Raw genomic sequence first — 27,999 nt, 5'->3', positions numbered from 1 at the left:
TCTGGCTTACATGTGTTTTTAACTTTATGATGATACTGAATTTCCTTCTAAATTGTTTTTCAAAATATAAATGTTTTCACTGATTTTTAGATTGAGATTCTAATGTATTGCCAACTGACCAGTCGACAAAAGCTACTCTATCAGGCACTAAAGAACAAAATTTCTATTGAGGATTTATTGCAATCTTCTATGGGCTCTACCCAGCAAGCACAGACCACCACCAGCAGCCTCATGAATCTGGTCATGCAGTTTAGAAAGGTAAGAGCTTAGATCAGTTGCCTTGGAGTTGTCTTTATTAACCCACTTCAAGTAAAAGGCCTCTAACTTTGATACCAAATGTTGTTTAAAAGAGATGAAAATGGCAGAGTATTTATTCACAAACGTAAACATTCAGGGTTTGGGATCCCCCATCATTTCATAGAGTGATGTTTGCACATAACAATGTTGTGTTCTTTCCCTTTCTTTTAGGTGTGTAATCACCCAGAGTTATTTGAACGACAAGAAACTTGGTCTCCATTTCATATTTCCCTAAAGCCATACCAGATTTCAAAATTTATCTACCATCACGGACAGATCAGGGTCTTCAACCATTCACGAGACAGGTGAGCAAATATTACTATCTGTTTACTCTAAAAGAGTGTTTTTGTAATATGTGGGATTGTGGAGAAAATTTTAGTGGAGAATGTTTGAATTCCTCACTAAAACATAATTAAACTGGGTTAAGGGATCTTGTGGTAGGAAAATCTGTGCACTGTCAAGGGTTTACCTAACTGGATGACCTTAAAGACCCTAGCCACTTCTAGTTGCTTTTCCAAATGAGAAATATGCTCCTGTGTGCAAATATGCACTTGCTCCAAAAGAGATCTGTAAAAGAGGCCTGTGTTGCTCAGTGGTTGCGTGTCAACCTATGAACTAGGAAGTCACAGTTTGATTCCTGGTCAGGCACATGCCCAGGTTACAGGCTCGATCCCCAGTCAGGGGCGTGCAGGAGGCAGCCATCAATTGTTCTCTCTCTGATGATGTTTCTATCTCTCCCTCTCCCTTCCTCTCTGAAATCAATAAAAATATATATTTTTAAAAATCAAATAAATTTGGGTTTGGATTTACTTTATTTACTTGCTTTACAGGTGGTTAAGGGTTCTTCTTTCTCCATTTGCACCAGACTATATCCAACAGTCTCTCTTTCACAGAAAAGGTATGTGTTTTTATCTTTGGGAAGGAAAGTTTGCCAAGGATTTATTAGGATGTTTCTCTTTGTTTTGTTGAATGACGGATTTGGAACTAATAGTGGTTTGCCTGCATGCTAGGTTTTTATTTATAAAGTCTTGATAAGATTTAAGTAAATTAGTCATCTTCATCTATAGATGCTATGATTTGTGACTATAACAGGAAGCAATAAAAAAATATTACGTTGACCTTCCAGCTTTATTTCATACCTGACTCTTAAGAATTTCTTACACTCTTAAGACATGACAGAGACAGTGCAAGATTCTTATTAGTCTAAGGAAAAGAAGCTTCTCAACTTAGGACATTGTCTGTAGTATTAAGGCAAAGGTTCAATGGTTCAGAATCTCTTACTTCTGTCCTTTGCTTTTTTCTTTTTCTTTTGGTCTGGCATGATAAAAAGAAGAAGGCAGTTAGCCAAGGATCCAAAACCCCAAATGTAACTAATGAGCCAACTTCACTGTAGCTCATCTGTGCCATATCTCATAGGTCTGTCTAGTCTACTTAAGATTGTGGTACAAAAATATGACACCCTGACTTTCATCAAAGTAGCTGTGGTTCAGAATCTTTAAAATGTTTTTATTATTAAGCCAAAATTCAGCAGTTTAGCGAACAGGTTTTAGTTGAGTATTATCTCTTGGCTTGTTATTGAGTTTAACTTTGTCCTTTGATATTCTAGGTGTTAATGAAGAAAGCTGTTTTTCTTTCCTTCGCTTTATTGATGTATCGCCAGCAGAAATGGCAAACCTCATGCTTCAGGGACTTTTGGCCAGGTGAGTGAGGAGTTTGCTCGTTGTTTGATGAGAGAGCCATTGGAAATAAACAAGGACAAAGGTTGAATACTATGAAGGTTAAATATTTAATGTTATATCTTACAGAGCCTCTCATTCTTTTTGTGTTGTTGAAAATTTATATTAGGGCCTGGCCGGCATGGCTTAGTGATTGAGCATCAACCTCTGAATTGGGAGGTCAGAGTTCGATTCCCGGTCAGGGCACATGTCCAGGTTGCAGGCTCAATCCCTAGTGTGTGGCGTGCAGGAGGCAGCCGATCAGTGATCCTCTTTCATCATTTTGATGTTTCTATCTCTCCCTCTCCCTTCCTCTCTGATATCAATAAAAATATTTTTTAAAAGAAAATTTATATTAGGAAGTCATAATTCTCTTTTGATCATTTAATAATTGCTGGATGCCTCATGATATACCATAAATAAGAACATCAGACTCTCCTCCCACGTGCTACCAGGTCTTCAGGTCTTCTAATTTCTAGTTAGTCTACTATATTTTATTCGCTTCCATAGGGCAAATGATGGGTAATGATTCCTTTAGTTAGTAGTGATTACAGCATACCCTGCCTTAAATGTTCTGGGAAACTTAGTTCTATGATCTTATTCTTTGTAATAATGGCTTTCCCTTATTTTATTACCTTGCCTTTATGTAATAAATAGTGACCTCATTAGGCAAAGCTCTCTCCCTAATAGGAGGATGTTTTTATGATAGAGTTTTTGTGGTAGGATTGAATATTCTTCAATACTGAGATGAGCTTTACGGAGGATTTTGGTTTTCATAGTAGCAAGCCAAGTCATGCAAAAGGTAGAATTTATAGAACAGAAATATGAAATGGTTTTATCTCAAAGTAGGAAAGAACTGTTTCTAAAATGCTCAATATTTAGAAAAGGGATATGTTAATGAGAGACAAAGTTCCTCACTGCTGTGAACTACCCTCAAACCTCCATGGAGCACTGAATAAGCATGTCTGCTGTGATTTGTTTCAGATGGTTAGCTCTTTTCCTGTCTCTGAAAGCCTCCTACAGGCTCCATCAGCTGCGCTCCTGGGGAGAGCCAGAAGGGGAGAGCCAGCAGAGATATCTGAGCAACAAGGATTTCCTTCTGGGAGTTAATTTTCCACTCTCCTTTCCCAACCTTTGCAGCTGCCCTTTGTTAAAGGTAAGCAATTATTTCAGCATCAGCTATCCAAGTAGTACTCCATTCCCTTTTCAGTAAAAGAAGCAATAAAGTAAATAATGGCCTGACAGAGCCAAAAGTTCCCAGAGGAGTGGAAGCAGTATATTGATATTTGTATGTATATATAAACATATATTTTATATATAACTTTACTGTAACACAGACCTTAAATTCACAACTCTCGGAATTTATACATGTGTAAAATATTTGTGCAACAACTACCTACATTAAGATATAGGACATTTCTAGCACCCAGAGAAGTCTCCCTCATGCTACTTCCCATTTAATACCTCTCATTCAGAACAAATCAATAAAGAAAAGTAATCACTATACTACTTCTGTTATCACAGATTATTTTTGTCTTTTGAACTTTATGAAAATAGAATTATCAGTATGTACTCTTTTGTGTCTAGTTTCTTTCTCTCAATATTATATCTATGAGATTCATCTATGTTGCATTATAGCATTCTTTTTTAATGCTATTAATCTGTTCAGTTGGTGGATATTTAGATTGCTTCCAGTTTTGAGCTATTATGACTAAAAGGGCTATGCACATTCTTGTACATGCCTTTTGATGAGCATAAGCACTAATTACTTTGGGGTTTATGTCCCAAAGAAGTGGGATTGCTGTATAATCAGGTATATGTATGTTTAGATTTAGTAGTCACTGCCAAACGTTTTCCAAAATGGTTTTACAATTTACACTTCCACCAGCATTGTGAGAGATTTGCTGTTGTGTTCATCATCCTTGCCTATAACTGGTATTTTTAGTCCATGTTTTTTAATTTGTGGTGGTAGTTCATGGTTTTAAATTGCATTATCCTGGAAAATAATGATGTTGAGTACTTTTTCATGTAATTATTGGCCATTGTAAAATACGTGAAGGGGAAAGTGACAGGAAATAAGGTGATAGATGTAGGTCCAGATCCTAGGGGGCCTCATAAATTATTGCTAAGGATTTGGATTTTATTCTCAATGAAATGGGTAGCACTGGAGAGTTGAAAAGAGATTTGCATGTTTATATTATAGTTCCTCAACTAGATTAGAAGGTAGGACATTTTTCTTGTATCTTTTTAAACATTTAAGGGTCATTAGTCTTTTTTTTTATTGCAATAGTTTCTTTTTTTTTAATTAAATCTTTATTGTTCAGATTATTACAGTTGTTTCTCTTTTTCCCCCCCATAGCTCCCCTCCACCTGGTTCCCACCCCATCCTCTGCCCTTACCCACCCCCCCACTGTCCTCATCCATAGGTGTACGATTTTTTTCCTGTCTCTTCCCACACCCCCCACACCCCTTTCCCCCCAAGAATTGTCAGTCCACTCCCTTTCTATGCCCCTGATTCTATTATATTCACCAGTTTATATGTTCATCAGATTATTTATTCACTTGATTTTTAGATTCACTAGTTGATAGATGTGTATTTGTTGTTCATAATTTGTGTCTTTACCTTTTTCTTCTTCCTCTTCTTAAAGGATACCTTTCAGCATTTCATATAATACTGGTTTGGTGGTGATGAACTCCTTTAGCTTTTTCTTATCTGTGAAGCTCTTTATCTGACCTTCAATTCTGAATGATAACTTTGCTGGGTAAAGTAATCTTGGTTGTAGGTTCTTGCTATTCATCACTTTGAATATTTCTTGCCACTCCTTTCTGGCCTGCATAGTTTCTATTGAGAAATCAGCTGACAGTTGTATGGATACTCCCTTGTAGGTAACTGATTGTTTTTCTCTTGCTGCTTTTAAGATTCTCTCTTTGTCTTTTGCTCTTGGCATTTTAATTATGATGTGTCTTGGTGTGGTCCTCTTTGGATTCCTTTTGTTTGGGGTTCTCTTCGCTTCCTGGACTTGTAAGTCTATTTCTTTCACCAGGTAGGGGAAGTTTTCTGTCATTATTTCTTCAAATAGGTTTTCAATATCTTGCTCTTTCTCTTCTTCTGGCACCCCTATAATTCGGATGTTGGTTCGCTTGAAGTTGTCCCAGAGGCTCCTTACACTATCTTCGTATTTTTGGATTCTTTTTTCTTTTTGTTTTTCCAGTTGGTTGTTTTTTGCTTCTTCGTATTTCAAATCTTTGACTTGATTCTTGGGATCCTCTAGTCTGCTGTTGGATCTCTGTATAATATTCTTTATTTCAGTCAGTGTATGCTTAATTTCTAGTTGGTCCTTGTTCATATCCTCGAGGGTCTCACTAGATTTATGGAGGGTCTCACTAAATTTATTGGCAGTTTCTAGAAGATTCTTGAGTAACCTTATAACCGTGGTTTTGAACTCTATATCCAGTAGTTTGCTTTCCTCCATTTCTTTCATTTGTGACCTGTTTTTTTATCTCCTCATTTTGGCTGCTTCCCTGTGTTAATAGAGTGACTTTCTGTGCTAGGTGTCCTATAGGGCCCAGTGGCTCAGCCTCCCCAATTACCTGAGGTGGACACTCTTGGTGCACCCCTTTGTGGGCTGTGTGCACAGTCTTGTTGTAGTTAAGCCTTGATTGTAGTTGGTATCACTGGGAAGAATTGACCTCCAGGCCAGTTGGCTGTGAGAATCAGCTGTGTCTACGGTGGGAGAACTTCTGTGCTGGAGACACCCTTATGGGGCAAGACTTGCTTCAGTGGGGCTTTGGTGCTCACTGAGTCTACCCCCTGAGTGTGTCCCTTATGGATCTGAGGAGTTGTAATCTGAGGAGTTGTAATCTGGATGATCCCACTCTGACCACTGGGTACACTGGCACTTGATCTCTAAGGAGGTGCTAATTCTTTGCTAGATACCATGCAGGCGCTATGGAGAGATATGCAGATTCCTCTTCTTTGTTTGGGGTTTGGAGGTGCCCAGATGAGGCCCAGCTGTGAAGCAATGCAAGCTGCTATGGGGCCTTGGGCCTTCTTTTGGATCTTCTGGGTCTCTCTGACCCAGCTGCAGTTTGTTAGGTAATTTTAGATTGCAAAGGGCCAGGTCATTCATATGCAAAAGCCTCTGCACACAGCTTGGGTGGGGCAGGGTCTCAGGGAATCAACAGGGTGGAGCAAACAGCTATGGCTGATCCTCAGTCCTGCCCTAAGAGGCCCCTGGTCTCAGTGTCCCGAGGTAATCGCTGCCAGCACCTCTGAGAGAAAGCCGCCCTCGAGTTCCGCCCGCTGCCAGACAGTCCAGTTTCTCCCCGTATGAGTTTGGGTCCCCAGAGACTCGCCCGGAACTGGAGTTCAGAGCCGTCGGGAGCTTGAGACTCCCTCCCGATTGAAAAAGACAACTGTGTCCTTAGTTTCCAGCCCTTTCGGCCTGTGCCTCCGTACCTCTGCACTTTACTTTCGCACCTCCTCTGAGTCTCAGTGTGCTTTTCTCTTTCCTTCTAGTTGTAGAATTTCCACTCAGCCAGCCTTCCAGTGGTTCTGGATGATGTCCGTTTTGTCTTTTAGTTGTATTTTTGAAGTGGTTGTGCAAGGCAGCTATTTCCGGTGTTTACCTATGCCGCCATCTTGGTTTCTCCTGCCTGGGTCATTAGTCTTAAATGCTATCAAATACCGGATGTTCTTTGGCTGGATCTGGTGTGTGCCCCCTGTACACTGGAGAACCCATATGATTTCCTTCTCTTTTGTTTTCTCAGTTGGTTTCTCAAACATTGCTCCATGTACTTTATTGGAGATAAGTAATACAAAAAGAGAATAGAATTGGGTCCCAGCCTGTTTGAAATAATGTCAGTGGTGGCAGAATGACTTCCTACAAGTGAAATATTGATCTGTCTAATGAAGAGTTACCTAACCTCTTACAGATCAATCCCCTGACATTCAATAATATATAGTATTACACTACAGTTATAAAGCTTTAGTAGTTTTATTTTTGGTACAGAAAGCAATATCCTCCCAAGGGTTTGTTATGCCCCTTTATGTAGATACCTGCACCTTAATTTAACACTCAAAGATAAGCATCACTTATTTGTATTCTTATGCTTTATGAAAATATAGTAGTGTGTTCAGAGCACCTGTTCAGAGAGGTCCTTATAACAACTAATGAGTTTTCTGAGAAATTCAGATGTGGGCAATATGCTTTATGGGAAATTGGTGGTGAAATCTGAAAGTTTATCTAATTGAAGTTACAGTCACTTCCTTTTTCTCTTTTTAAATTTTATTTTCTGTTATGGATAGATATTTGCTCTTGTAGTGGCTTAGAATGTATACTGAGTTACTGAGCTAGTAGGCCACAGGTAGCTGAAAGCTAATTATGTAAGTGTAGAAACACTGTTCTGCTTTTAGTCTACAACATACATATATTAAAATACCAACCAGGCAGTGCATTTTGCAATTTGTTCATCTATCTATCCTAAGAACTCTCTGCTTTCAAATAAGCAGGATGATCTTTACATGGTATCTAGCCTTAAAGGTTTGCCCAGGTTCTAAATAATTATGTTGTTGAAACTCCATGTGTAACAGTTATTAACCCTTTGCACTCCGCTGTCCCCTCTCAGGGGACATCGGAATTCTAGCATATCACTCGGATGTCCCCTCTCAGGGGACATTGCAGTTTATTAGTGATTACGGGGAATTGAGTTATTTCAACGCAACTTTTTGAGACATGCATGTTTCCCTGAAGTTTTATCTTGAAATGGCACAAGAAATTAAATCAAAATATCGTAAAATTACTAAGATATATACAAGAAATGTCAGCGGGTTTTGTGTCGGATTAAACAATAAACTACATATTCCCGATGGGGACAAAGAAAACGGGACTGCATTGTGTGTTCTAACAGGAAAACACCTGGTGGCAGGCGTCAAACCACTTATTACTGTCAAACATGCACTAATCAGCCTGCAATGCATATTGGGGAGTGTTACAAAACTTATCATACTGTACAAAATTATAAACAATAAAATATTGTTTTTTTTGCAAATATACATTCCTCGATGTCACCCAATTCATATAAGTCCAATATCATTATAATACGTTACTTGGTTCCAAAATTATACTAAATAATACGAGGGTCTGTAAATGCACGTTTCCACCGCAAAGTAGCGTCGAGTAGCTGGTAGCCAATGTCCAGAATGGTTCGGAGTGCAAAGGGTTAAACATATAATAAAGCCCATTATATCTGTGGCTATTGAATTGTGATCATGACTCTAGTAAAAAATATTTTATGTTACCACCTGATAAGTATGTAGATATACCAAATATTACACATACCTTAAATTTTAAAACAAAAAATTCACAAAACTATATGTAACCACATATACAGTATACCCTGGTTGTTTTTTCTTTTCTTTTTTTAAATGTTGGTGGGGACCTACTAAAAAATTATTTCATGCCCTAGCTTGTTTGGCTCAGAGGATAGAGCATCAGCCTGCGGACTGAAGCGTCCCAGGTTCGATTCCAGTCAAGGGCACATGCCCGAGTTGTTGATTCCCAGTAGAGGGCACGCAGGAGGCAACCGATCAATGATTCTCTCTCATCATTGATGTTTCTCTCTCTCCCTCTCCCTTCTTCTCTGAAATCAATAAAAATGTATTTTTAAAAAATAATTTCATGACCATCCCTACTCATGATTTGAAAAATACAGTACTAGATGACCACAATATTAGAATAGCTAGAGGACTAGATAAAGAGAAGTCACTATGTAGAAGATTCTGGATCATTCTTGTAATAGTAGGAAAGGACAGGAACTGACATTTTGGACTTTATGGAATAGTCTCACTTTCTGAATATGAAAGAGAAGACCAGAAGTTGCTCAGAGAGCAGTGTGTTTATTTCATTCCAGAGTTACCCTGACATGTAGCTCTAGTGATCAAAGTCCACCTGTGTCTTAGTATATTTTGGTATATATCTGTTATGTCCCAGATATTCAAAGATAGTTTAAATAAAAATAGGTGATTTTGAAAGAACCAACTGATTCAAACTTGAACAGTTTATTGTGGGCACCATCCCCCAAGAATGGCCTTGTTAGAATATGCTTCTCACCATTATTATACTGTTTCTCATAGAGGTTTCTCTTAACTGCATTTTTCTTATTCAAGAAACATTCATCTAGAGAAAATTGGTTTTGTTTGTTTTGCAAAGAAGAGTAAAGAAGGAAATTTTGGACACCTTATCCTTTAGTACAGATTTCCAAAATTCATTAGTTAAGAGTATAAAAGTTGATCTCGTCTTGTAAGGAGTTTGAATTTTCTGGTTATTCAAGAGCTGCAGTAACCAAGATAAGACTCATCATGATCGTGACACCTCGAGTTTATGGTCAGCGGACTCTGTTGCAGAGAATAATCCAAAGAAAGTGTTCATATAGATTCTGCAACAATACTTTTTCTTCTTTACTGGATTAACGATTTTGATTTTTGGATTTGCTGTGGCAGGTTTCTCCTTGGGTCAGAAAATGTTTCCCTTGGCAATGACATTGATAGCTACCGCCACTGTTTTTCTTATCGTTCTTATTGTGGTAAATGTTGATGTACACCGCCAAGAGTCAGGGGTAATTTATGTGGTAGAAAACTCGAGTGCAGCGGTTCTCAACCTGTGGGTTGCAACCCCTTTGGCAGTCAAACGACCCTTTCACAGGGGTCGCCTAAGACCATTCTGCATATCTGATATTTACATTACGATTCATAACAGTAGCAACATTACAGTTATGAAGTAGCAACGAAAATAATTTTATGGTTGGGTCACAACATGAGGAACTGTATTTAGAGGGCCAGAAGGTTGAGAACCACTGCTAGTGAATAATGGTAGGAGCTCTATAATTAATAGAAAGATACTTCTCTAGCATAAAGAATGTTTTATGATGTCCAGAAAGACAAAAACTTAATTAACATGAAAAAAGGCACTGTTACACAGTTGTCTTTTTTTTCTTCATTCCTTACCCACCCCCCCACCCACCCCCCAAGTAAGAATACAATTTAGATATTTGGGCATTTTATATAGTCGCTCTTCTCTTTGTGATCTGGTTATTTTAGGCATCTTGCACTTAGAAGGTGAAATAAATGATGGTTGAAGGACCTAGTGAGTGTTGGTGCATTGTATTATTGTTGCTTTTCTCTTTGGAACTTGGTGTGTATTCTTATCTCAGGGAATGTCCTTCAGCCTAAAAGTAAAAGTTTAGTCTTGGCCTCGCCGAGTGACTCGGTTGGAGCATCATCCTATAAACCAAAAAGGGTTCAATTACTGGTCAGGGCACTTACGTAGGTTGTGAGTTCTATCCCCAGTCGAGGAGCATACGGGAGGTAACTGATCCATGTTTCTCTGTCACGTCAATGTTTCTCTCTCCCCCACTTCCTCTCCCTCTAAAACCAATAAAAACATATCTTCAAGAGAGGATTTTTTTAAAAAAGTATAATCTTTCTCAGTATTTAAAATAGAATTTTGTGAAGAATTCTAACTTTTTCTTATGGGTTGGGAAACATGGGTAGTATTGGTAACTTGTTTAATCATTTATTGATTTCTTTTTATTTTTGTACATCAGTTATTTTTGTTCTGCATTTGAGCTGAGAACTAAATGTACTTCTTGACACTGAGGAATACTAGTAGAAGTAGTTAATGTATAGAAATCTCAAGAGTAATTGTAAAAAAGGTCAATTGTAGATATTAACTCTTATATTTCTACTAGAGGCCCAATGCATGAAATTCGTGCACTGGGGGGAAGGGGTCCCTCAGCCCGGCCTGCGCCCTCTCGCAGTTTGGGACCTCTCGCGCCTTACCGCCTGCCTGCTGGCTCCTTACCGCTCGGCTCGCTGCTCCTTAGCCTTGCTGCGGAGGAGGGAGAGACTCCCACCACTGCCGCTGTGCTCGCCAGCCGTGAACCTGGCTTCTGGCTGAGCGGTGCTCCCCCTATGGGAGCGCACTGACCACCAGGGGGCAGCTCCTGCGTTGAGCGTCTGCCCCCTGGTGGTCAGTGTGCATCATAGTGACCGGTCGTTCTGCCCTAACGGTTGCTTAGGCTTTTATTATATAGCCTAGGGGCCCGGTGCACGAAGATTTGTGCACTGGGGGTTTGATGTGTTACTCACAGAGGCATTTTTTTTTCCTTTGCTTCATTGGTGGAGATTTCCTGGAAGTTTTAGGATATCTTCCCTTTAATTTTTCCTACACACTCTGATTTTACTTATGTCTCTCACCTTTGCTTTCCCTCCATCCCCCACCACAACAGTAACTTACTCCAGGCTCACTTTGCTCTAGTGCAGTGGTTCTCAACCTTCCTAATGCCGCAACCCTTTAATACAGTTTCTCATGTTGTGGTGACCCCCAATTTCATTGTTACAAATTGAACATAATGAAAGCATAGTGATTAATCATAAAAACAATATGTAATTATATATGTGTTTTCCGATGGTCTTAGGCGACCCCTGTAAAAGGGTCATTCGACCCCCAAAAGGGTTGCGACCCACAGGTTGAGAACCGCTGCTCTAGTGTCTAGGACAGCCGTGGGCAAACTACGGCCCGCGGGCCAGATTCGGCCCATTTGAAATGAATAAAACTAAAAAAAAAAAAAAAAGACCGTACCCTTTTATGTAATGATGTTTACTTTGAATACTTTGAATTTATATTAGTTCACACAAACACTCCATCCATGCTTTTGTTCCGGCCCTCTGGTCCAGGCCGCTCCACTCTCTGCCGGCTTTCCTGCTCTGCTCTCCGCCCCTCGCCTGTGTATGCAAATTAACCTGCCATTTTTGTTGGGTTAATTTGCATACTCACTCCTGATTGGCTGGTGTGCGTAGCAGAGGGATGGTCAATTTACATGTTTCTCTGTTATTATATAGCAGTGATGGCGAACCTTTTGAGCTCGGCGTGTCAGCATTTTGAAAAACCCTAACTTAACTCTGGTGCCGTGTCACATATAGAAATTTTTTGATATTTGCAACCATAGTAAAACAAAGACTTATATTTTTGATATTTATTTTATATATTTAAATGCCATTTAACAAAGAAAAATCAACCAAAAAAATGAGTTCACGTGTCACCTCTGACACGCGTGTCATAGGTTCGCCGTCACTGTTATATAGGATACCTACATAACAGATTGCCTCAAAACCTAGCAGTTTAAAACAATAAACATTTAATATCTCACAGTTTCTTTGGTCAGGAACTTGGGAGCAGCTCAGGTAGGTGGTTCTGGCTCTTAGGAAGTCAAAATAACAGCTAGGGCAGTGGTCGGCAAACTCAGAGCCAAATATCAACAGTACAACGATTGAAATTTCTTATGAGAGCCAAATTTTTTAAACTTAAACTATATAGGTAGGTACATTGTTATTAACTTAATTAGGGTACTCCTAAACTGGCCTTTGCTAAAAACGCCCTCAATCTGATTGAGGTACGTTCGCTGAGGTCGACCCCTTCCAACTCTCCCATCCACACTCGTCTTGTATACTTGTTTCGCCCAGGCCGAAAACCGACTTCTGCGCATGGGCCACGAAGTTTCATTCGCACTGTACGTGTGCGCCCGCACGTGGTATTTTGTGGAAGAGCCACACTCAAGGGGCCAAAGAGCCGCATGTGGCTCGAGAGCCGCGGTTTGCCGACCACTGAGCTAGGGTTACAGTTACCTGAAAGATTGACTAGAGCCATAGCATCTGCTTCCAAGGTAGCTCACTTTCATGCCTGGCAAGTTGGTGTTGGCTGTTGGCTGGAGGCCTCAGTTCCTTGCTGTATCAACTCTTCCTTGAGGCTGCTTGAATGTCCTCATGGCATGGCAGCTGGCTTCCCACAGAGTGAATGACTCAAGAGAAAAAGAGTAAGAAGGAGCCACAGTGCCTTATGAGCTAGTTTTGGAAGACATTACATCTAAATCACACCCAAGGGGAGGGGAATTACATTCCACCTTTTGAAGAAAGGGGTATCCAAAAAATTGTGAACATCTCAAAAGAACCATAGACTTTTACTGCTGGGCTGATGCCTTTATATTGGTTACTTCATTATAAAGTTTGTTTTGGTATTCACTGTTCTGAGATTTTGTCTTAGGCTATAGATAGGTTCTGACTGTGATACCATGAAAGTTCTTAAACTGGAGAAGATGTTGGTATCTCTCCCTGCTCTCCAGGTCATTCATTTGTCTATAGTTTTATTAGCCATAGCAAATGTCAACTGTATTTATATTATATACAGTATAATATCTGGCTTTCATCTCCAACAGGAATTCATTGCTCTTAAGACCTAACTAACCTCATGTGAGCAAAACTTTTCCTTGCAAGCTATGTTCTATTCTGTATCTTTCATTTCATTTTGATTTGCCAATTTACATAATTGGTAACTGATTATATAAATTTTATTATTCATAAACATAATGCTGAAGAGATGCTGTTTCTCCAACTCTGATTTGCTTTTCTTTTGTGGTACTAGGAAGTAGAGTAGCCTTTTTTTAATATTTAAGTAAACACAAATTACGTTTCAAAGTTTGATGAAAGAACATTTGAGTTGAATCTAGATTCAGTGCTCAAGATCAGTCTTAAAAGTAAAGGTTGGTGTTATTCTCAAACAGACAGACCTGAGAAAAGAAAGAGGGGGGAAATGCTAAAATCAGAAGTGTGTGTCAGGAATCTTTCTCTTGCACTATTCAAATAATAATTTTGAATTAAAATTCCTTTGTACCCTGACCGGTTTGGCTCAGTGGATAGAGCGTCGGCCTGCGGACTGAAGGGTCCCGAGTTCGATTCTGGTCAAGGGCATGTACCTGGGTTGCGGGCACATCCCCAGTAGGGGGCGTGCAGGAGGCAGCTGATTGATGTTTCTCTCATCGATGTTTCTAACTCTCTATCCCTCTCCCTTCCTCTGTAAAAAATCAATAAAATATATTTTTAAAAAATAAAATAAAATTTCTTGTAGCTACCAAATTAGCTTTGAATCAGTTTTCACATAGCCAGCTTTATCCTCTTAAGGCCGAGAATCCTTCATTCTGTTTCCTTTTATGCCTTCATTTCTTTTATAAACAGTAGTAGGTATTGTTCCAGTAGCCTATCTTCTAAATACAGCTTTCTATCATCAGAACTGAGGTGAAGGCTTTGTTCTTATTCTTCTGAGGACAGATAATGAGTGTTGACTTAGCTACATGTTGTCATCTTATTCTTGGTAAGCTATCTCAGATCACATACTACTTGAGATCATATTCATCATTCTAACCCAATCCTAACGTCTTCCTCTCCCTTTACCCCCACCCCGACCCTGCATGAATGTAATGAATCTGGACAGTGAGAACCTCCTTTTTTCCCTCCAGTATACCCTTGTTCTCACCTGACAGTGAATATGAAATTTGAATTCAGTGTTACAGAGTTCAAGTACCATCCTCATAATATTGCCTTTGGGATAATACATAAACATCAAGGGAATAACAGATGACACTGTTGTTTTGAACAAAGTTTGGGGCCTTTTAAAAATCTCTTTCTTGACATGAATGCTTATCTGATATTTTCTTCTTTTGTTATGCTATGTTCTAATTAATTTCATTGTGCTCCACCCTACTTTGCTGGTGAGAATTTCAGGAAGAAATAGTATTTAGTTAAAAACTTTCATAGATTTATTATCACATACTTCCCTTGCCACTGTGGGCTTTAGCCAGAACTCCTTTGTTGTATGGTTTTGCAGGGATTAAAGAATGCAAGTCTAAAAAAAAAAAGAATGCAAGTCTCACACATATGAATCTTTTTTATTTTTAATATTGTTTTTAGAAGAATAAAGACAAAAACCAGAATCTGTAGGAAATATACCATTTAGCCATCTTTTGGGGAGGAAAAACAGATTTTATACTATAACCAGTTAAATGTTACATTAAGAATGATTGTCAGGAACAGAGTACCAGCATTGATTCCATCTCCTGTCTCAGTCTCAGTGAAACTGTTTTCATGGTAATTAGGCATCATATGTATTGAAAGCTTATAAACGCTCCATCTGTAGTAAGCCAACTACCTCATGAAATTGGGAGCATTTCAGATTTTGGAATTTAAAATATACAAAAGGATCTAAACATGATATTTTTTAAAGAGTGGTGTGTGTTTAAGTTTTAAACACTGTTCTCTATTAAATGCTTAGAGAGCTTTGACTCTTGATGAAGAATCCCCCAAACAGGAAGTTTTCAAAAACTTCCTCGCTCCCAGCTGGTTTGGCTCAGTGGATGGAGCGTCGGCCTGCGGACTGAAGGGTCCCGGGTTTGATTCCAGTCAAGGGCACATGCCTGGGTTGCTGGCTCGGTCCAACGTGCAGGAGGCAGCCAATCAGTGATTCCCTCTCATCATTGATGTTTCTATCTCTCTCTTCCTCTCCCTTCCTTTCTGAAATCAATAAAAATATATTTTAAAAAAAACTTTCTCGCTAAATGTTAATTTGCAACTACAGTGTCTGTCTATCTATCTGTCTATCTATCTGTCTGTCTATCATTTCCTTAGATTGTGAGAGCTGCCAACACCTCTTGTAGAAAGCCCTGGGAAGACATTGTGTTCAGGCTTTGTCTCTATTTTACTTTCCCCTTTTTTGTTTAGAATATCTCTGAAAATAGAATCCATGTAGTCTAGCAGTTGATTTATAAACATTATGCCCTTTCACTTAAAATGAGACCTTTTGCCCAACCAGTATGACACAGTGGTTGAGCATCGACCTGTGAACCATTAGGTCACAGTTTGATTCCCAGTCAGGGCACATGCCCCGGATGCGGGCTCAATCTCCAATAAAGGGTGTGTAGGAGGCAGCTGATCAATGATTCTCTCTCATCAGTGATGTTTCTATCTCTTTCTCTCTCTCTCCCCCTACCTCTCTGAAATAAAAAAAAAAAATTTCATTAAAAAATAAAGTGAGACCTTTTCTCTATATCTAAATTTGATGTTATTTAAGAACAAAAAAATCAGTTTCTAAGTAACGAAGAACTAATGTTAACATAAGCATGCTTTTAAATTTAAATAAGACATGGAGAGCAAAGTATGAACCCTTTTTAAATGGGTAAGTCTAGCTCTGGCCAATGTGGCTCAGTTGGAACATCTTCCCATACACTGAAAGGTTTGATTCCTGGTCAGGGAACATACCCGGGTTTCGAGTTCAATCCCGGTCGGGGCATGTGTGGGAGGCAACCGATCAATGTTTCTCTCTCACATCAATATTTCTCTCTCCCTTCTGCTCTCTAAATATCAATTTTAAAAATGTATAAATGGCCAAAACCGGTTTGGCTCAGTGGATAGAGCGTCAGCCTGCAGACTGAGAGGTCCCGGGTTCGATTCCGGTCAAGGGCATGTACCTGGATTCCTGGTCAGGGAACATACCCAGGTTTCGAGTTCAATCCCGGTCGGGGCATGTGCGGGAGGCAACCGATCAATGTTTCTATCTCTCTCCCTTCCTCTCTGTGAAAAATCAATAAAATATATTAAAAAAAAAATGTATAAATGGGCCCAGCTTGCATGGCTTAGTGGTTGAGTGTCGATCTATGAACCAGGAGGTCACAGTTCGATTCCGGCTCAGGGCACATGCTGTGTTGCGGACTCGATCCCCATTGGGGGTGGGGGTGGGGAGTTGCAGGAAGCAGCCCATCAATGTTTCTCATCATTGATGTTTCTATTTCTCCCTCTCCCTTCCTCTCTGAAATCAATATACATATATTTTTATTTTTTATGTATAAATGGGTACGTCTGTATCTGAGGGGAAAACGTCTGTGTTTTCTATCATTCTGCCCTACTTATTTTCACTTGACTTTTACATGGGGCCAAAAGAATTACAAAAGCCTGATTTCACTGCTGGCAGCAAGATGCATACAGCTGCCATTGTCAACAATGTAATGAGACATTCAAAAACATGAGGAAGGGACAACAGAATAGCAAAACCTAGGACACATTATAACCAAGTTACATCTCTTATAGTGTGACATTCTGTTTCTTTTTTTCTAATTTGTTTTAGGCCAAAATAGACTAAAGAAATAATGACCCTTCATTTCTGTCCTATCCCCTTAAGCTTCCTACACAGTGGCGTTTAAGGTGTCCTTTTTGTTCTTCTTTGTTACATGTTGAATTTTTCTGTGTCTAGCAGTTCATGTCATTTATGTGAAGAGACTGTGGATAGTGTGGTACCATTAACGGACTCGCTGTACTAAGGAAGGTTGAGTAGAATCAATGTTAAAAGAATATAATCTAGAAAAGTATAGATTGAGTAAAATAGGGCAGCAGCAGTCAGGGTTTCTCTAAAGCTAAGGCTGTATATGTTGAACATTTTGACCTGTGAATTTTTTTTTTTTAATCAGGAATCAGAAGTTTATAAATCACCTTGACTTAGTGACTTCCAATGAGACTACCATCTTTTTTTTTAAATATATTTTTATTGATTTCAGAGAGGAAGGGAGAGGGAGAGATAGAAACATCAATGGTGAGAGAGAATCATTGATCAGCTACCTCCTGCACGCCCCCTACTGGGGATCGAGCCCACAACCCTGGCATGTGCCCTTTACCAGAATCGAACCCGGGACCCTTCAGTCCTCAGGCTGATGCTCTATCCACTGAGCCAAACCAGCTAGGATGAGACTATCATTTTAACCTAGCTCCTATAAGATAAGTGAACATGTCCTAATTTGAGAATGACCATCTCTGGAAATAGAATTGTTGGACTTTTTCCAGAACTTTATGACAAATGACATATTGTGTTAAAAGGACTTTCTACCGTGAAATTTGTATCCCTTTCTTATTAATAACTATAATGTTGAAGAGAAAATAATTGAAGGAAATATTTATCCTTTCATTTTTTTTTATTTTAAGGATTTTTTAAAATATATTTTTTATTGATTTCAAAGATGAAGGGAGAGGGAGAGCGAGAAACATTAAAGATGAGAATCATTGGTTGGTTGCCTCCTGCACACCCCCTACTGGGGATCGAGCCTGCAACCCAGGCATGTGAACTTGACCGGAATCGAACCTGGGACCCTTCAGTCCGCAGGACGATAGATCCTCTATCCACTGAGCCAAACCAGCTAGGGCTATCCTTTCATCTTTTACTTATATAAGCTAGGAGTGAAATAAAAATAGGGTTCTGTTGGTTTTTGCCATTTGAGAATACTTAAAATGAGAGTGACTAAGAAATCCCTAACAGAGACATTGTTTATTTTTCTTTAGAAGTTAGTAAAGAATTCAAAGTCTTTAGGTAAGCCCTGGCTGGGTGTCTCAGTTGGTTGGAGCATCATCCCTACACCAAAATGTTGTGGGTTCAAATCCCAGTCAGGGCACATACCTGGCTATCTATCTCCCCCTCCCTCCCTCCTTCTCACTCTCTCTGAAAGGCAATGGAAAAAAATATCCTCGGGTGAGGATTAACAACAACAAAAAACTATCAGAAGCTTCAAATTCTTTTGTGGGTAATAACAGGGACCTCAATATCTAGAGAAAAAGGTCAAGCACATCAAAACTACATGAACCCACCATTATTTTGGTGGTGGTGTGGTTTTTTGTGTCTTGTATTTTTTTTAGGTGTTTTTTTTTAATTGATTTCAAAGAGGAAGGGAGAGGGAGAAGGAAACAATGATGAGAGAGAATAATTGATTGGCTGCCCCCTGCATGCCCCACACCAGGGATTGAGCCCACAATCGGGGCATGTGCCCTGACTGGGAATCGAACTGTACAACCTTCTGGTGCATAGGTCGATGCTCAACCACTGGCTGAGCAAAACTACATGGACCCACTATTGTAATAAAGCATTGTAAAGACTTCCTATGGTGTGATTAGAAACCACCGAAGCTGGCCCACCTGTTCTGGAGACAGTTAAAGCCTTTTATTTTGTTCATGACCATTATTTAGATGTTAATTGTTTCATGGAAACTGATTATGATACACATGTCCTACTAGACAACTTGAGGTGACTTCTCTCAAACTGTGATCCTAAAGAACCCATTTACTTTGGGAGAAGATATGTATTGAATAAAGACACCTTGAAGATATGGTACTGGAAGTTTTTGGTACTGGAACTATAGCTATTGTTCTGCAGAGGATGTTGGTAACTTTTCATCTAGCAGTTTGTTTGTTTTTTCTTGACTTTACAGCAATGTATAAATTTGACTACGTTGTGTATTGTCTTCATCTATACAGTTACTTAAGTTATCAACCTGCCTTATTTAAGAAGCCAGTAAAACAGAAGTAATAAAAAATGAGGATCCAACAATAAATGTCTAACACTGAAGAAAGAACTGCATCTGTTATATAAAACAATGTAGCCCTCGCTGGTTTGGCTTAGTGGATAGAGTGTCGGCCTGCGGACTGAAGGGTCCCAGGTTCGATTCCGGTCAAGGGCACATGCCTAGGTTGTGGGCTCGATCCCCAGTGCGGGGCATGCAGGAGGCAGCCAATCAGTGGTACTCTCTCATCGTTGTTTCTATCTCCCTCTCCCTCTCCCTTCCTCTCTGAAATCAATAAAAATATGTTTTAAAAAATAGAATAATGTAATCTCACTGACAAATTCCATACTTTATATGAATGGCTGTAAACTGAAGCTTTAACATGAGCTGTGGAGTCTCTGAAAATGTATTTTTGCCCTGCCTGGCATCACTCAGTGGTTAGAGCATCAGCCTGAGCACTGAAGGGTTTCAGATTCGATTTCCAGTCAAGGACATGTACCTGGGTTGCAGGTTTGATCCCCAGGCCTAGTTGGGGCACATGCAGGAAGCAACCAATCAGTGTATTTCTCGCACATGGATATTTTTTCCTCCCCTTCCCCTTTTCGTTCCACTCTCAAAAGAATCAATGAGGAAGGGGGGAAATATCTATACTCCAGTGAGGATTAACAATAAAAGAAACTAAAAAGAAAATGTACTTTTGATACAATAATCTAAATGAAGAATTTATATTTTTTAAATAATAGGTAGAGGAACTAAAGAGATACTGTTTCTTCTTCCTGACCACTTGTATTGATGTCACTGCATAAATAAAATAGCTAACCTCACTAGAATTACACTGCACTATGTTAGTACACACATGTGATGCTAAGCAGATTTGCCTTAAAGAAAAATTTAGAAGGAAATTTTGTTGGTTGTCATTGTTTTTAACTCAAGACATGAGGTTGCACCCTGGCCGATGTTGCTCAGTTTGATTGTTGCCCTATGCTCTGAGCAGTTGCCGGTTTGATTCCTGATCAGGGCGCATGCCCGGGTTGCGGGCTCAATCCCCAGTAGGGGTTGTGCAAGAGGCAGCCAATTGATGTTTCTCTCATTGATGTTTCTCTCCCTCCCCCTTCCTCTGTCACTCTAAAATAAATAAAAACATATTAAAAAAAAAAGACATGAGTTTGCATCCATGGTATAACAAATGAACCAAACGTCCCTGCACATACATTACATAGTGTTTTCTCTAATGAAGGTTTTGTATCACCATTTATAATTAACAGCATCTTTTCCAGAAAAAGGTAGAATTAGAAATGATGCTTAGGTACTTTAATAAAACCACATTTTGAAATTAGTATGGATTTTGTCTATATTATACTTTTGGTTCTAAGTAGTGTTTGTTTATTAGAATTAATAATATATACTAGTAAGAATGCCTTTAAATCAGATGTTTAACTTGTGATATTTTCCCCAGTTTTGATTACATTAACCATAATTATCAATGGCACTAATTTGACTTTTTGTTTTGTAGTCTCTGGTTTTCAGCAGCCACTGTAAAGCAGTGAGTGGCTACTCAGACCAGGTCATCCATCAGCGGAGATCAGCTACCTCCTCGCTTCGTTGCTGCCTGCTCACTGAGCTACCATCTTTTTTGTGTGTGGCCAGTCCACGAGTAAGTGCCACAAAAGGGAAGAGACAAAGTAGATGGTATTGGAAGAAATAAACAAATTTTCAAGGCATCCATATCTTAAACGACTGTTTTAAGCTATTTGGATCTTGAGAAACATACAGATTCTTAGTATTTAGAAAAAGCATCCTCACCACAGTCTTGGCTTTCCCTAGACAGCACTTCTCACCTTGAACTGGGTTAGTTTAAGAATTGTATTGACCCTGGCCGGTGTGGCTTAGTTGGTTGGAGGCAGCCTCCTCTGCCCCAGAAGTCATGGGTTTGCTTCCCAGTCAGGGCATATACCAGGTTATGGGTTTGAACCCCCTGTCGGGGCACATGAGGGAGGCAACCCATTGTTGCTCCTCCCTCCCTCCTTCCTCCCCTCCCTCACCTGTCCGTCTCTCTCTAAAATCAGTAAAGGCATATCCTCGGGTGAGGATTAAAAAATTAAAAATTTAATAAGAATAGTTGAATGGTAGATAGTTGTGGTTTTTTCCCCCTGACCTTGTCTCTCCTCTGTAGTTCCTCTCATTTAGTCAGGGGCTCTAATCTACCATGGCAGCAAGCCATCTGTCAGGTAGATTATCACCCAACAACAATTGTGATATTTGACAACAGGTCAGGGACAGTGGAATATTTGAAAAGAAGAGGGAGCCATTTGTCACCTGCATTGAGGTTTTTGAGGGTTTTTCAGAGGAGGGGGCCAGATTGGCAGGGAGATTTGATCTGGCCTTATCGCCTCAGCGCAGTCTCCAAATAACAAAAGGAAACATAACACTCTGGCTTCAAGAAACTTCTTAGTCTGGTGTTCTCACTTTCCTCAGCAGTCCTGCCTGCACTGTGGTTCACAAGTATGTTCCTTCTGAAAAGTGACTGTTGTGCAGTATTTGCCATTCAGCAGTCATGGTCTTATTTATAGACTGGGGGTTTATGTTGCAGTTTTAACTTTGAGCACTGTTGGATTCTTCCTATCACCTGTTTACTAAAACAGGGCACTCCGGTGATTGTTGACAGCATTGCTGCAAAGGCTGCCCCCTTGGCATACTGTGGTGGTTTACTTTGCTTACACCTTCTCTCTTTCTGTCCTTATTGATCAATGCCAGATACAACCTCAAAGAAGGATATGAAGGGAAGAGAAGCAGAGTAGAGATGTGACTAGACTTTGGTTTGAGCAAAGATCAAGTTTCTGTCTTTCTGTCTTGTTTTCTTTTGCTTTAAGGGGCAATTTTCATAACCAGGAGACTCTTTAAGAGGCTGACATTTCTTACCCTTCTGTGTGCTTTTTTCTTGTTTCCTCCACTCATCCTAGCAAGTTTACTTTTTCACAGTTCTATTCAGAGAAGGGAGTCTTTTGATTCTTCCTTAGTGATTTTTCCCACCATCATTTATATCAGCTTGCATCTTTATTAAGTTATCAAAGATCAGAATCCGGCAAAGGGTCCAAAGAAAGATGATGACTGGAAATGAGATGATATTATTGAGTCCCATGGACTCCTGCCTGCCTAGATTTCTTTCTGCTGGTCCTGTGTTACATGAATTTGATTCCCTTGCTGCTGTCCTCTTCATTTGATTTACATTGATTATCCAGTTGATACAGAGAAATGCACTTTTTTTAGGAAACATCTAAAGCCAAGTGCTTCCATAGAAAGCAGCCTTCAGGCTTCATGGTTGTGTGGTTTGTTTCCGTCTCACTCTCCTAATATGATGTGTATACCGCGAGGCCTGATAAGAGGAAGTACAGATTTTTGAGAGCCGTATGTCAAGATATTTTTACTTTTCATATTCCCAGTATTTTATGGAGCCAATAAAAAGTGAACTGCCTTGAACTATAATTGCATTTATGGACATAAAAATTCTTTGTTTTTACCATTCCAAGGTCTATAGTCAACCACTCTGAAGAACAACTCTATTTTCTGAACATAGTCACACATATGCACCCCAACTGTACTTCAGAGTATTGTTTTCGGAGGAGGTAGAAGTCTAAACCAAGGTTGCCAACCTTTCAGACCTCGCGGACCACCAGTGGTCCGCGGACCACCGGTTGGCAACTGCTGGTCTAAACTGTCATGCATTGTGCTGCTGTTTCCATAAAAAACAATAAAAAGTAGCTTGAAGACTGCCATAGTGTATAAAGATGTGGAAGCAGTTAGAATAGGAGAAAGCTTTTATCATTGGACGAAAGGGCTCCTTTCCAGCATCCTACTCAGCCCCTCCTGAAAATGGGAGTACTTACATGATGGTTATGAGGACAGGAAAAAGAGCTTTAAACATGTCTGGGTATTTTATATACACATACACACATTCTTACCTTTGAGATCAGGCCTGGAGTATAAGGCAACATTTCATGCAATGTCTTAATTATATTTATTTCTCACCCATCTGTGATGGAGAGAAACTGACTTCCTTTGAATCCTCAACCTTGGCCTTGAATTAAGACAAATTTTCCTGGCACATGCTATGAAAACTAGGGTCAGTTCAGGAAGAACTGTGCCATTAAGGAAGGAATTATAGGAGCTGTTTTCTCATTAGCCCAGAACATAATTCTGCAGGGGTCATAAACTAGACCTGGAAATTCATCTTATTAAAAAATTGTAGCGCTTGGAGCGGTCACGCTTCCTAGAGCTAGAGCAGGAATATACGTGTCCTCAGGAAGGACGCGTTGAATGCTTGAGGAGGCAGCCCCTGAGATACTTTAGTTTAGGAAGTTAATGAAGCAAGAAACAGGTTAGCTTATGTGGTACTGAAAGGAGTATGCATTTCCATTTGTGGGAAGGGGAAAATAGTATGTCATGCTTCATTGCCCCGTTTCTGAACCATCAGGAAGACCACGTGGGTCAAGGCTGTCTATCTAGGACAGAGCTGACTTAGAAAGCAGGATTTAAGTAGAAATGGACTTGTTTGCCCCCCTTGAACCTCATGAGTTTGCTGCTTACGTATTCACAACATGACATTCTATGATTCTGCATATATCTTGATCCAGGGCTCCTGCCAAAGAAGCTTATCAAAACATTAAAAAATATTTCACTAAGAACTGTGCCTTGCAAACCTCCCAGTTTCAATCCTGGACTTGGAAGGAGACTTGGAAGGATATCAGCAAAATGAAAGTTGGGAAATGGGTGAAAGTTTATAACTGAAAAAAGTTGGTTTGTTTTTAAACTATTAAGACTGCCTAGTACTGAGTCCCAGGCAGGGAAAACGTTTTCCCCTGTGTCACTGTGGACCGTGTTCCTTCAGGCTAAGTTTCTAGCTTTTGATTTTTCATTTTGAGACTGTGGGCTCAAAGTCTTTTATATAAGTTCTGCTGATCTACAAAATAAACAACAAAACAACCCAAAGCAGTTATCTTTGAGTGTAAATTGGCCAGTATGAGTCTCTCATAGGCTGTTTTACTCATCCAAGAGTATGCATGCTATTTGAGATATATAGAACTGGTCATACTTCTGTAGTCCAAACCACTGCTTTCTTAGCTATTTTTATGGAATTAGCAGATATTGATTGTGAGGTTCTGGGACTCAGAGGGTAGATGTCGGCTCTGATCCATTATCTGCTGGGCCACTGTCAGGACAAACCATAGCAGGGAAACACCCAATTTTTTTCCACCTGCTTTGTATTTCAGTATTTATTTGCCTATGCTCAACTTTCAGTGGGAAAAATATAACTTGGAAATAAACTGTGGAGAGGATAAATGTTATATGAGATGATCAAAACCTTCTCTTAGTGCTACCTGAATAAGCCAATTTCTGTATGAGCCTGTCTGCATTTTGGAGCTCTAGGGGCTCAGCTTGCTGTGACCCTCTGTAGTTTTGCATCTGGACCATAGATGGCACTGCACCCTAGCAAACTCAGGTCAGCTTCATCGCGAGCATATTCTGTGGTTTTTGGTAAATGATGCTCTTTCTCTGGTTTTGGTATTCTCTAGTCCTCAGCAGAGACACCTGCAGCTCCATAGTAAGCTAGCTGACTGTTTATATACCCCGTGGCAGTATTTTCAAGGCTCAGCCTAAGATGTTGGGGTACTTGTTAAAAACAGTTCTTAGTGAAATGTTTCGATAAGCTTCTTTGGCAGGAGCCCTGGGTCAATATATACACAGAATCGTAGAATGTCATGTTGTGAATACATAAGCAGCAAACTCACGAGGTCTAATAGGGGGCAACAAGTCCATTTCTACTTAAATCATACTTTCTAAGTCTATTTGGCAAATAGAACTTTGCCAAAGCAGCATCCAGCAGTGAAGGGAGTTGCAAAGCCATCATATATATATATGAATGATAGAATTATTCCTGACCTGGTATCCCAGTTTATCCACGAACTCCAACACTCTTTGGATCTTTAGTTTTGTTGTAGGTTCATGTTATAAGAGGTTGACCTTTTACCTGGGAAGGCTCATTAAGTCATTATTAAGGAACGTTTAGTTTGTTAGAACAGGGAAGGTAAAACACATAGCCCAAGAATTAGTTGATTTCAAAGTTGAGGTTCCCAAAGGGCTTAGTGGGTGTGGAAAATGTGAAAGAACCATCTCATTTGACTCTGACTGTAGGTCACCGCAGTGCCATTGGATTCTTACTGCAATGACCGAAGTGCAGAGTATGAGCGGCGAGTGCTGAAGGAAGGAGGGAGTCTGGCAGCCAAGCAGTGTTTGTTGAATGGGGCCCCTGAACTGGCAGCAGACTGGCTAAATCAACGGTCCCAGTTCTTCCCAGAGCCAGCTGGAGGACTGTGGAGCATCAGGCCTCAGAATGGCTGGTCTTTCATCAGGATTCCAGGTGAGTCCTCTGTTTGCTTGAAATATGTTAACAGCTTTGGCAAGGACAAAACCAGGGAGATGCTCCATGTGGTGGTTTCAGATATTTGGAATTCAAAGTTTTGGGTTTCTGTTTCTTCTGCCCTTAGTAACTTATTGGTAAGTATATTTAAATAATTTGTGACTTGAGTAGAGAGAAATGTGTTTTAGATTTGTGCTTACTCTCCTTTGATAAGCTTATAGCTGTGAACGCTACTCTTACAAAAGGGGAGGAGGTAGAAATATACTTGGTAGAAAGGCTTCAGTCAAGTGAGTATGGTTGTCTTGTGCCATTGCCACGGGGATGAAGGAGAATGTCGTCACTCACAGAAAGCCTAGTTCAAGTAGCATAAACAGTGTCCTGCGTGAAACACTGGAGATCTGAGTGATAACCAGAAGTAAAACAGTGTGTTTTGTGTCAAAATGCTAGCAGATTCCCAGTCTTCCCAGGGTCGTGGTCATGGGTTGGAAGGAAACGAGGTTTTCATCTTTGCTTTAGTGAGACTACTTTTAAGGAAATTGAGTACAGGGGTCATGGGCTCATGTTCTTTGCTTACACCTGCAGGCAAACTGAAGCAGTAGCTTAGAGCTATTGTGTTAGTTTTGGTTGTCCACACTCTCTGATATTTTTATTGTATTCATCTTATTGGCATATAGCGGAAGTAAACTAGAGCTAAGCATTCAAAAGAAAGAATCTGCTATTTCTAAGAGATAACTGGATCAGGGTTTAAGACCTGGTTTTTCCATTTTAATGTTAACTTTGTCAAATGTCAAAAGACTTCGGGTCAACCTGCTCTTGTAGGTTGGGTATATGAGAACAGTATTGTAAATGGCCTCATAACTGGCTTAGAACATGTAGGTATATTGTTGTAAAATGAGGGAAACCCCAAGTATAAAGAATGCTTGAATACTGATGGGAATAGAGGGATAGAATCCAGCAGGTATGAAAACCACAGAATCCCAGGCAGAAGATGAACACAGGTATTGAAAGAAGCAAGACAACACCATATTTCTTCTTTCTCCTGTCTCCATTCTGGCTGCTTAGTTCCCAGTACAGGAGTAGAAGACTTATTGCTGGCGCTGTGGGAATCTCTTGTGGCTTTTCCTGTTCTTTGAAAGAAAAATGGACCTTGTTTAAATAGCAGGAAGTGTCTGAGTTCTTTTCGCATCGATAAAAAGCACCAGCCTCACTGGCTGTTTACTGTGAGAACCAACCAGCTCCTCACTGACCCTATTGTGCTCTGTAGACTGGCTGGGGCAGGGCAGCAGGGGAGGGAGCCACTGGAAACCTATAGTTTATCTCTTTTCTCTGTACTTTTACATTTTCTATTTTCCTAGGAAGGGTTGGTTCCATTATGGTCCTTGAGAAACTAACCAAAATCTCCTGGATTTCACACATTGAATGTGTCTCCATGTTCACTGGAAGAAGGATTTACAATCCCTTCAAAAGTCTAGTCTCCTCCCCTTGGTAAAAGGAGATACTATTTAATGTTACCCTGATTTTACTGCCATGAGACACATTCATTTTGTCTCTGAGCAGGATCTTACACTGTGGTCAGTAAGAACCTGTATCAAAGTGAAAATATTATAAGACTATAGGAATATAAGACAGAATTGTAGGAAAGATTGCAAGAAAGTAAGTCTGCTCATTTCAACATTTTTCTTGAGCTCCTGTTTTAAAGAAGGGGCTGGGCACAGGTTTGACTTGGCAAAATCAGCCTAATTTCTAGGAAATTGTGTTCTTGGCTCTACGCCCTGCTTAGTAATAGGCCGTACTCTAGCCCAGTGCAACTTTGGTAGCTCTTAAAAAATTGGGTAACCGCCCTGGCCTGAGTTACTCAATGGTTAGAGCGTCAGCCTGCTCACTGAAGGGTCATGGGTTCTATTCTGGTCAAGGGCACATACCTGGGTTGCAGGTTCAATCCCTACCCGAGTTGAGGCATGATCGGGAGGCAACCAATTGATGTGTCTCTCAAATCGATGTTTCTCTCTGTCTTTCTCCCTCCCCCTTTCTCTCTCCATCTTCCCCCCCCCCCCCAAAAAAAAAATCAATGGAAAGTGAAGATTAACAAAACAAAACGAAAACGAAAAAATTGTGTAAAGGACGCCAGGCCCAGAAGACACCAGTGTATACAAAGAAACCAATTTTCCTGCATATCTTTATAAGGACAATTACTAGAGGCTGACTACCTCTATCTATCATGTTCATCAGAAAAACAAATACTGTTCATTATTTAAGTGTTTTAAGACTTACAGAAGTCTCTTTCTTCTTAGGCCTTTTCCTTCAGGGCAGTCCAAAGAAATCCAGTCTGTCCACTTCCACACACCCCCCCCACCCCGCCCCCTACACAAAAAA

The 27,999-nt window shown here is 40.0% G+C and overlaps 1 protein-coding gene across 7 annotated transcripts in view; it reads left to right on the top strand.

The window, feature by feature from the left end:
• The window catches only part of INO80 (INO80 complex subunit), a 146,958-nt gene that overhangs the window by 70,066 nt on the left and 48,893 nt on the right, over positions 1-27,999 (top strand). For all 7 annotated transcript variants that reach the window (XR_002830330.1, XM_023757479.1, XM_023757481.1 and 4 more), the window contains 7 exons: positions 91-258; positions 469-602; positions 1,128-1,195; positions 1,904-1,997; positions 2,997-3,168; positions 20,725-20,865; positions 25,401-25,626. Coding sequence is in view for 6 of the 7 variants with exons in the window: in XM_023757479.1 (XP_023613247.1) it covers positions 91-258; positions 469-602; positions 1,128-1,195; positions 1,904-1,997; positions 2,997-3,168; positions 20,725-20,865; positions 25,401-25,626 (1,003 nt within the window). In the remaining variant the exon portion in view is untranslated. The remainder of the gene's footprint in view (positions 1-90; positions 259-468; positions 603-1,127; positions 1,196-1,903; positions 1,998-2,996; positions 3,169-20,724; positions 20,866-25,400; positions 25,627-27,999) is intronic.

Source organism: Myotis lucifugus, unplaced genomic scaffold, assembly GCF_000147115.1.
Source record: "Myotis lucifugus unplaced genomic scaffold, Myoluc2.0 scaffold_109, whole genome shotgun sequence".
In the NCBI taxonomy this organism is placed as follows: domain Eukaryota; kingdom Metazoa; phylum Chordata; class Mammalia; order Chiroptera; family Vespertilionidae; genus Myotis; species Myotis lucifugus.
This window is presented reverse-complemented; position numbering and strand designations above follow the sequence as displayed.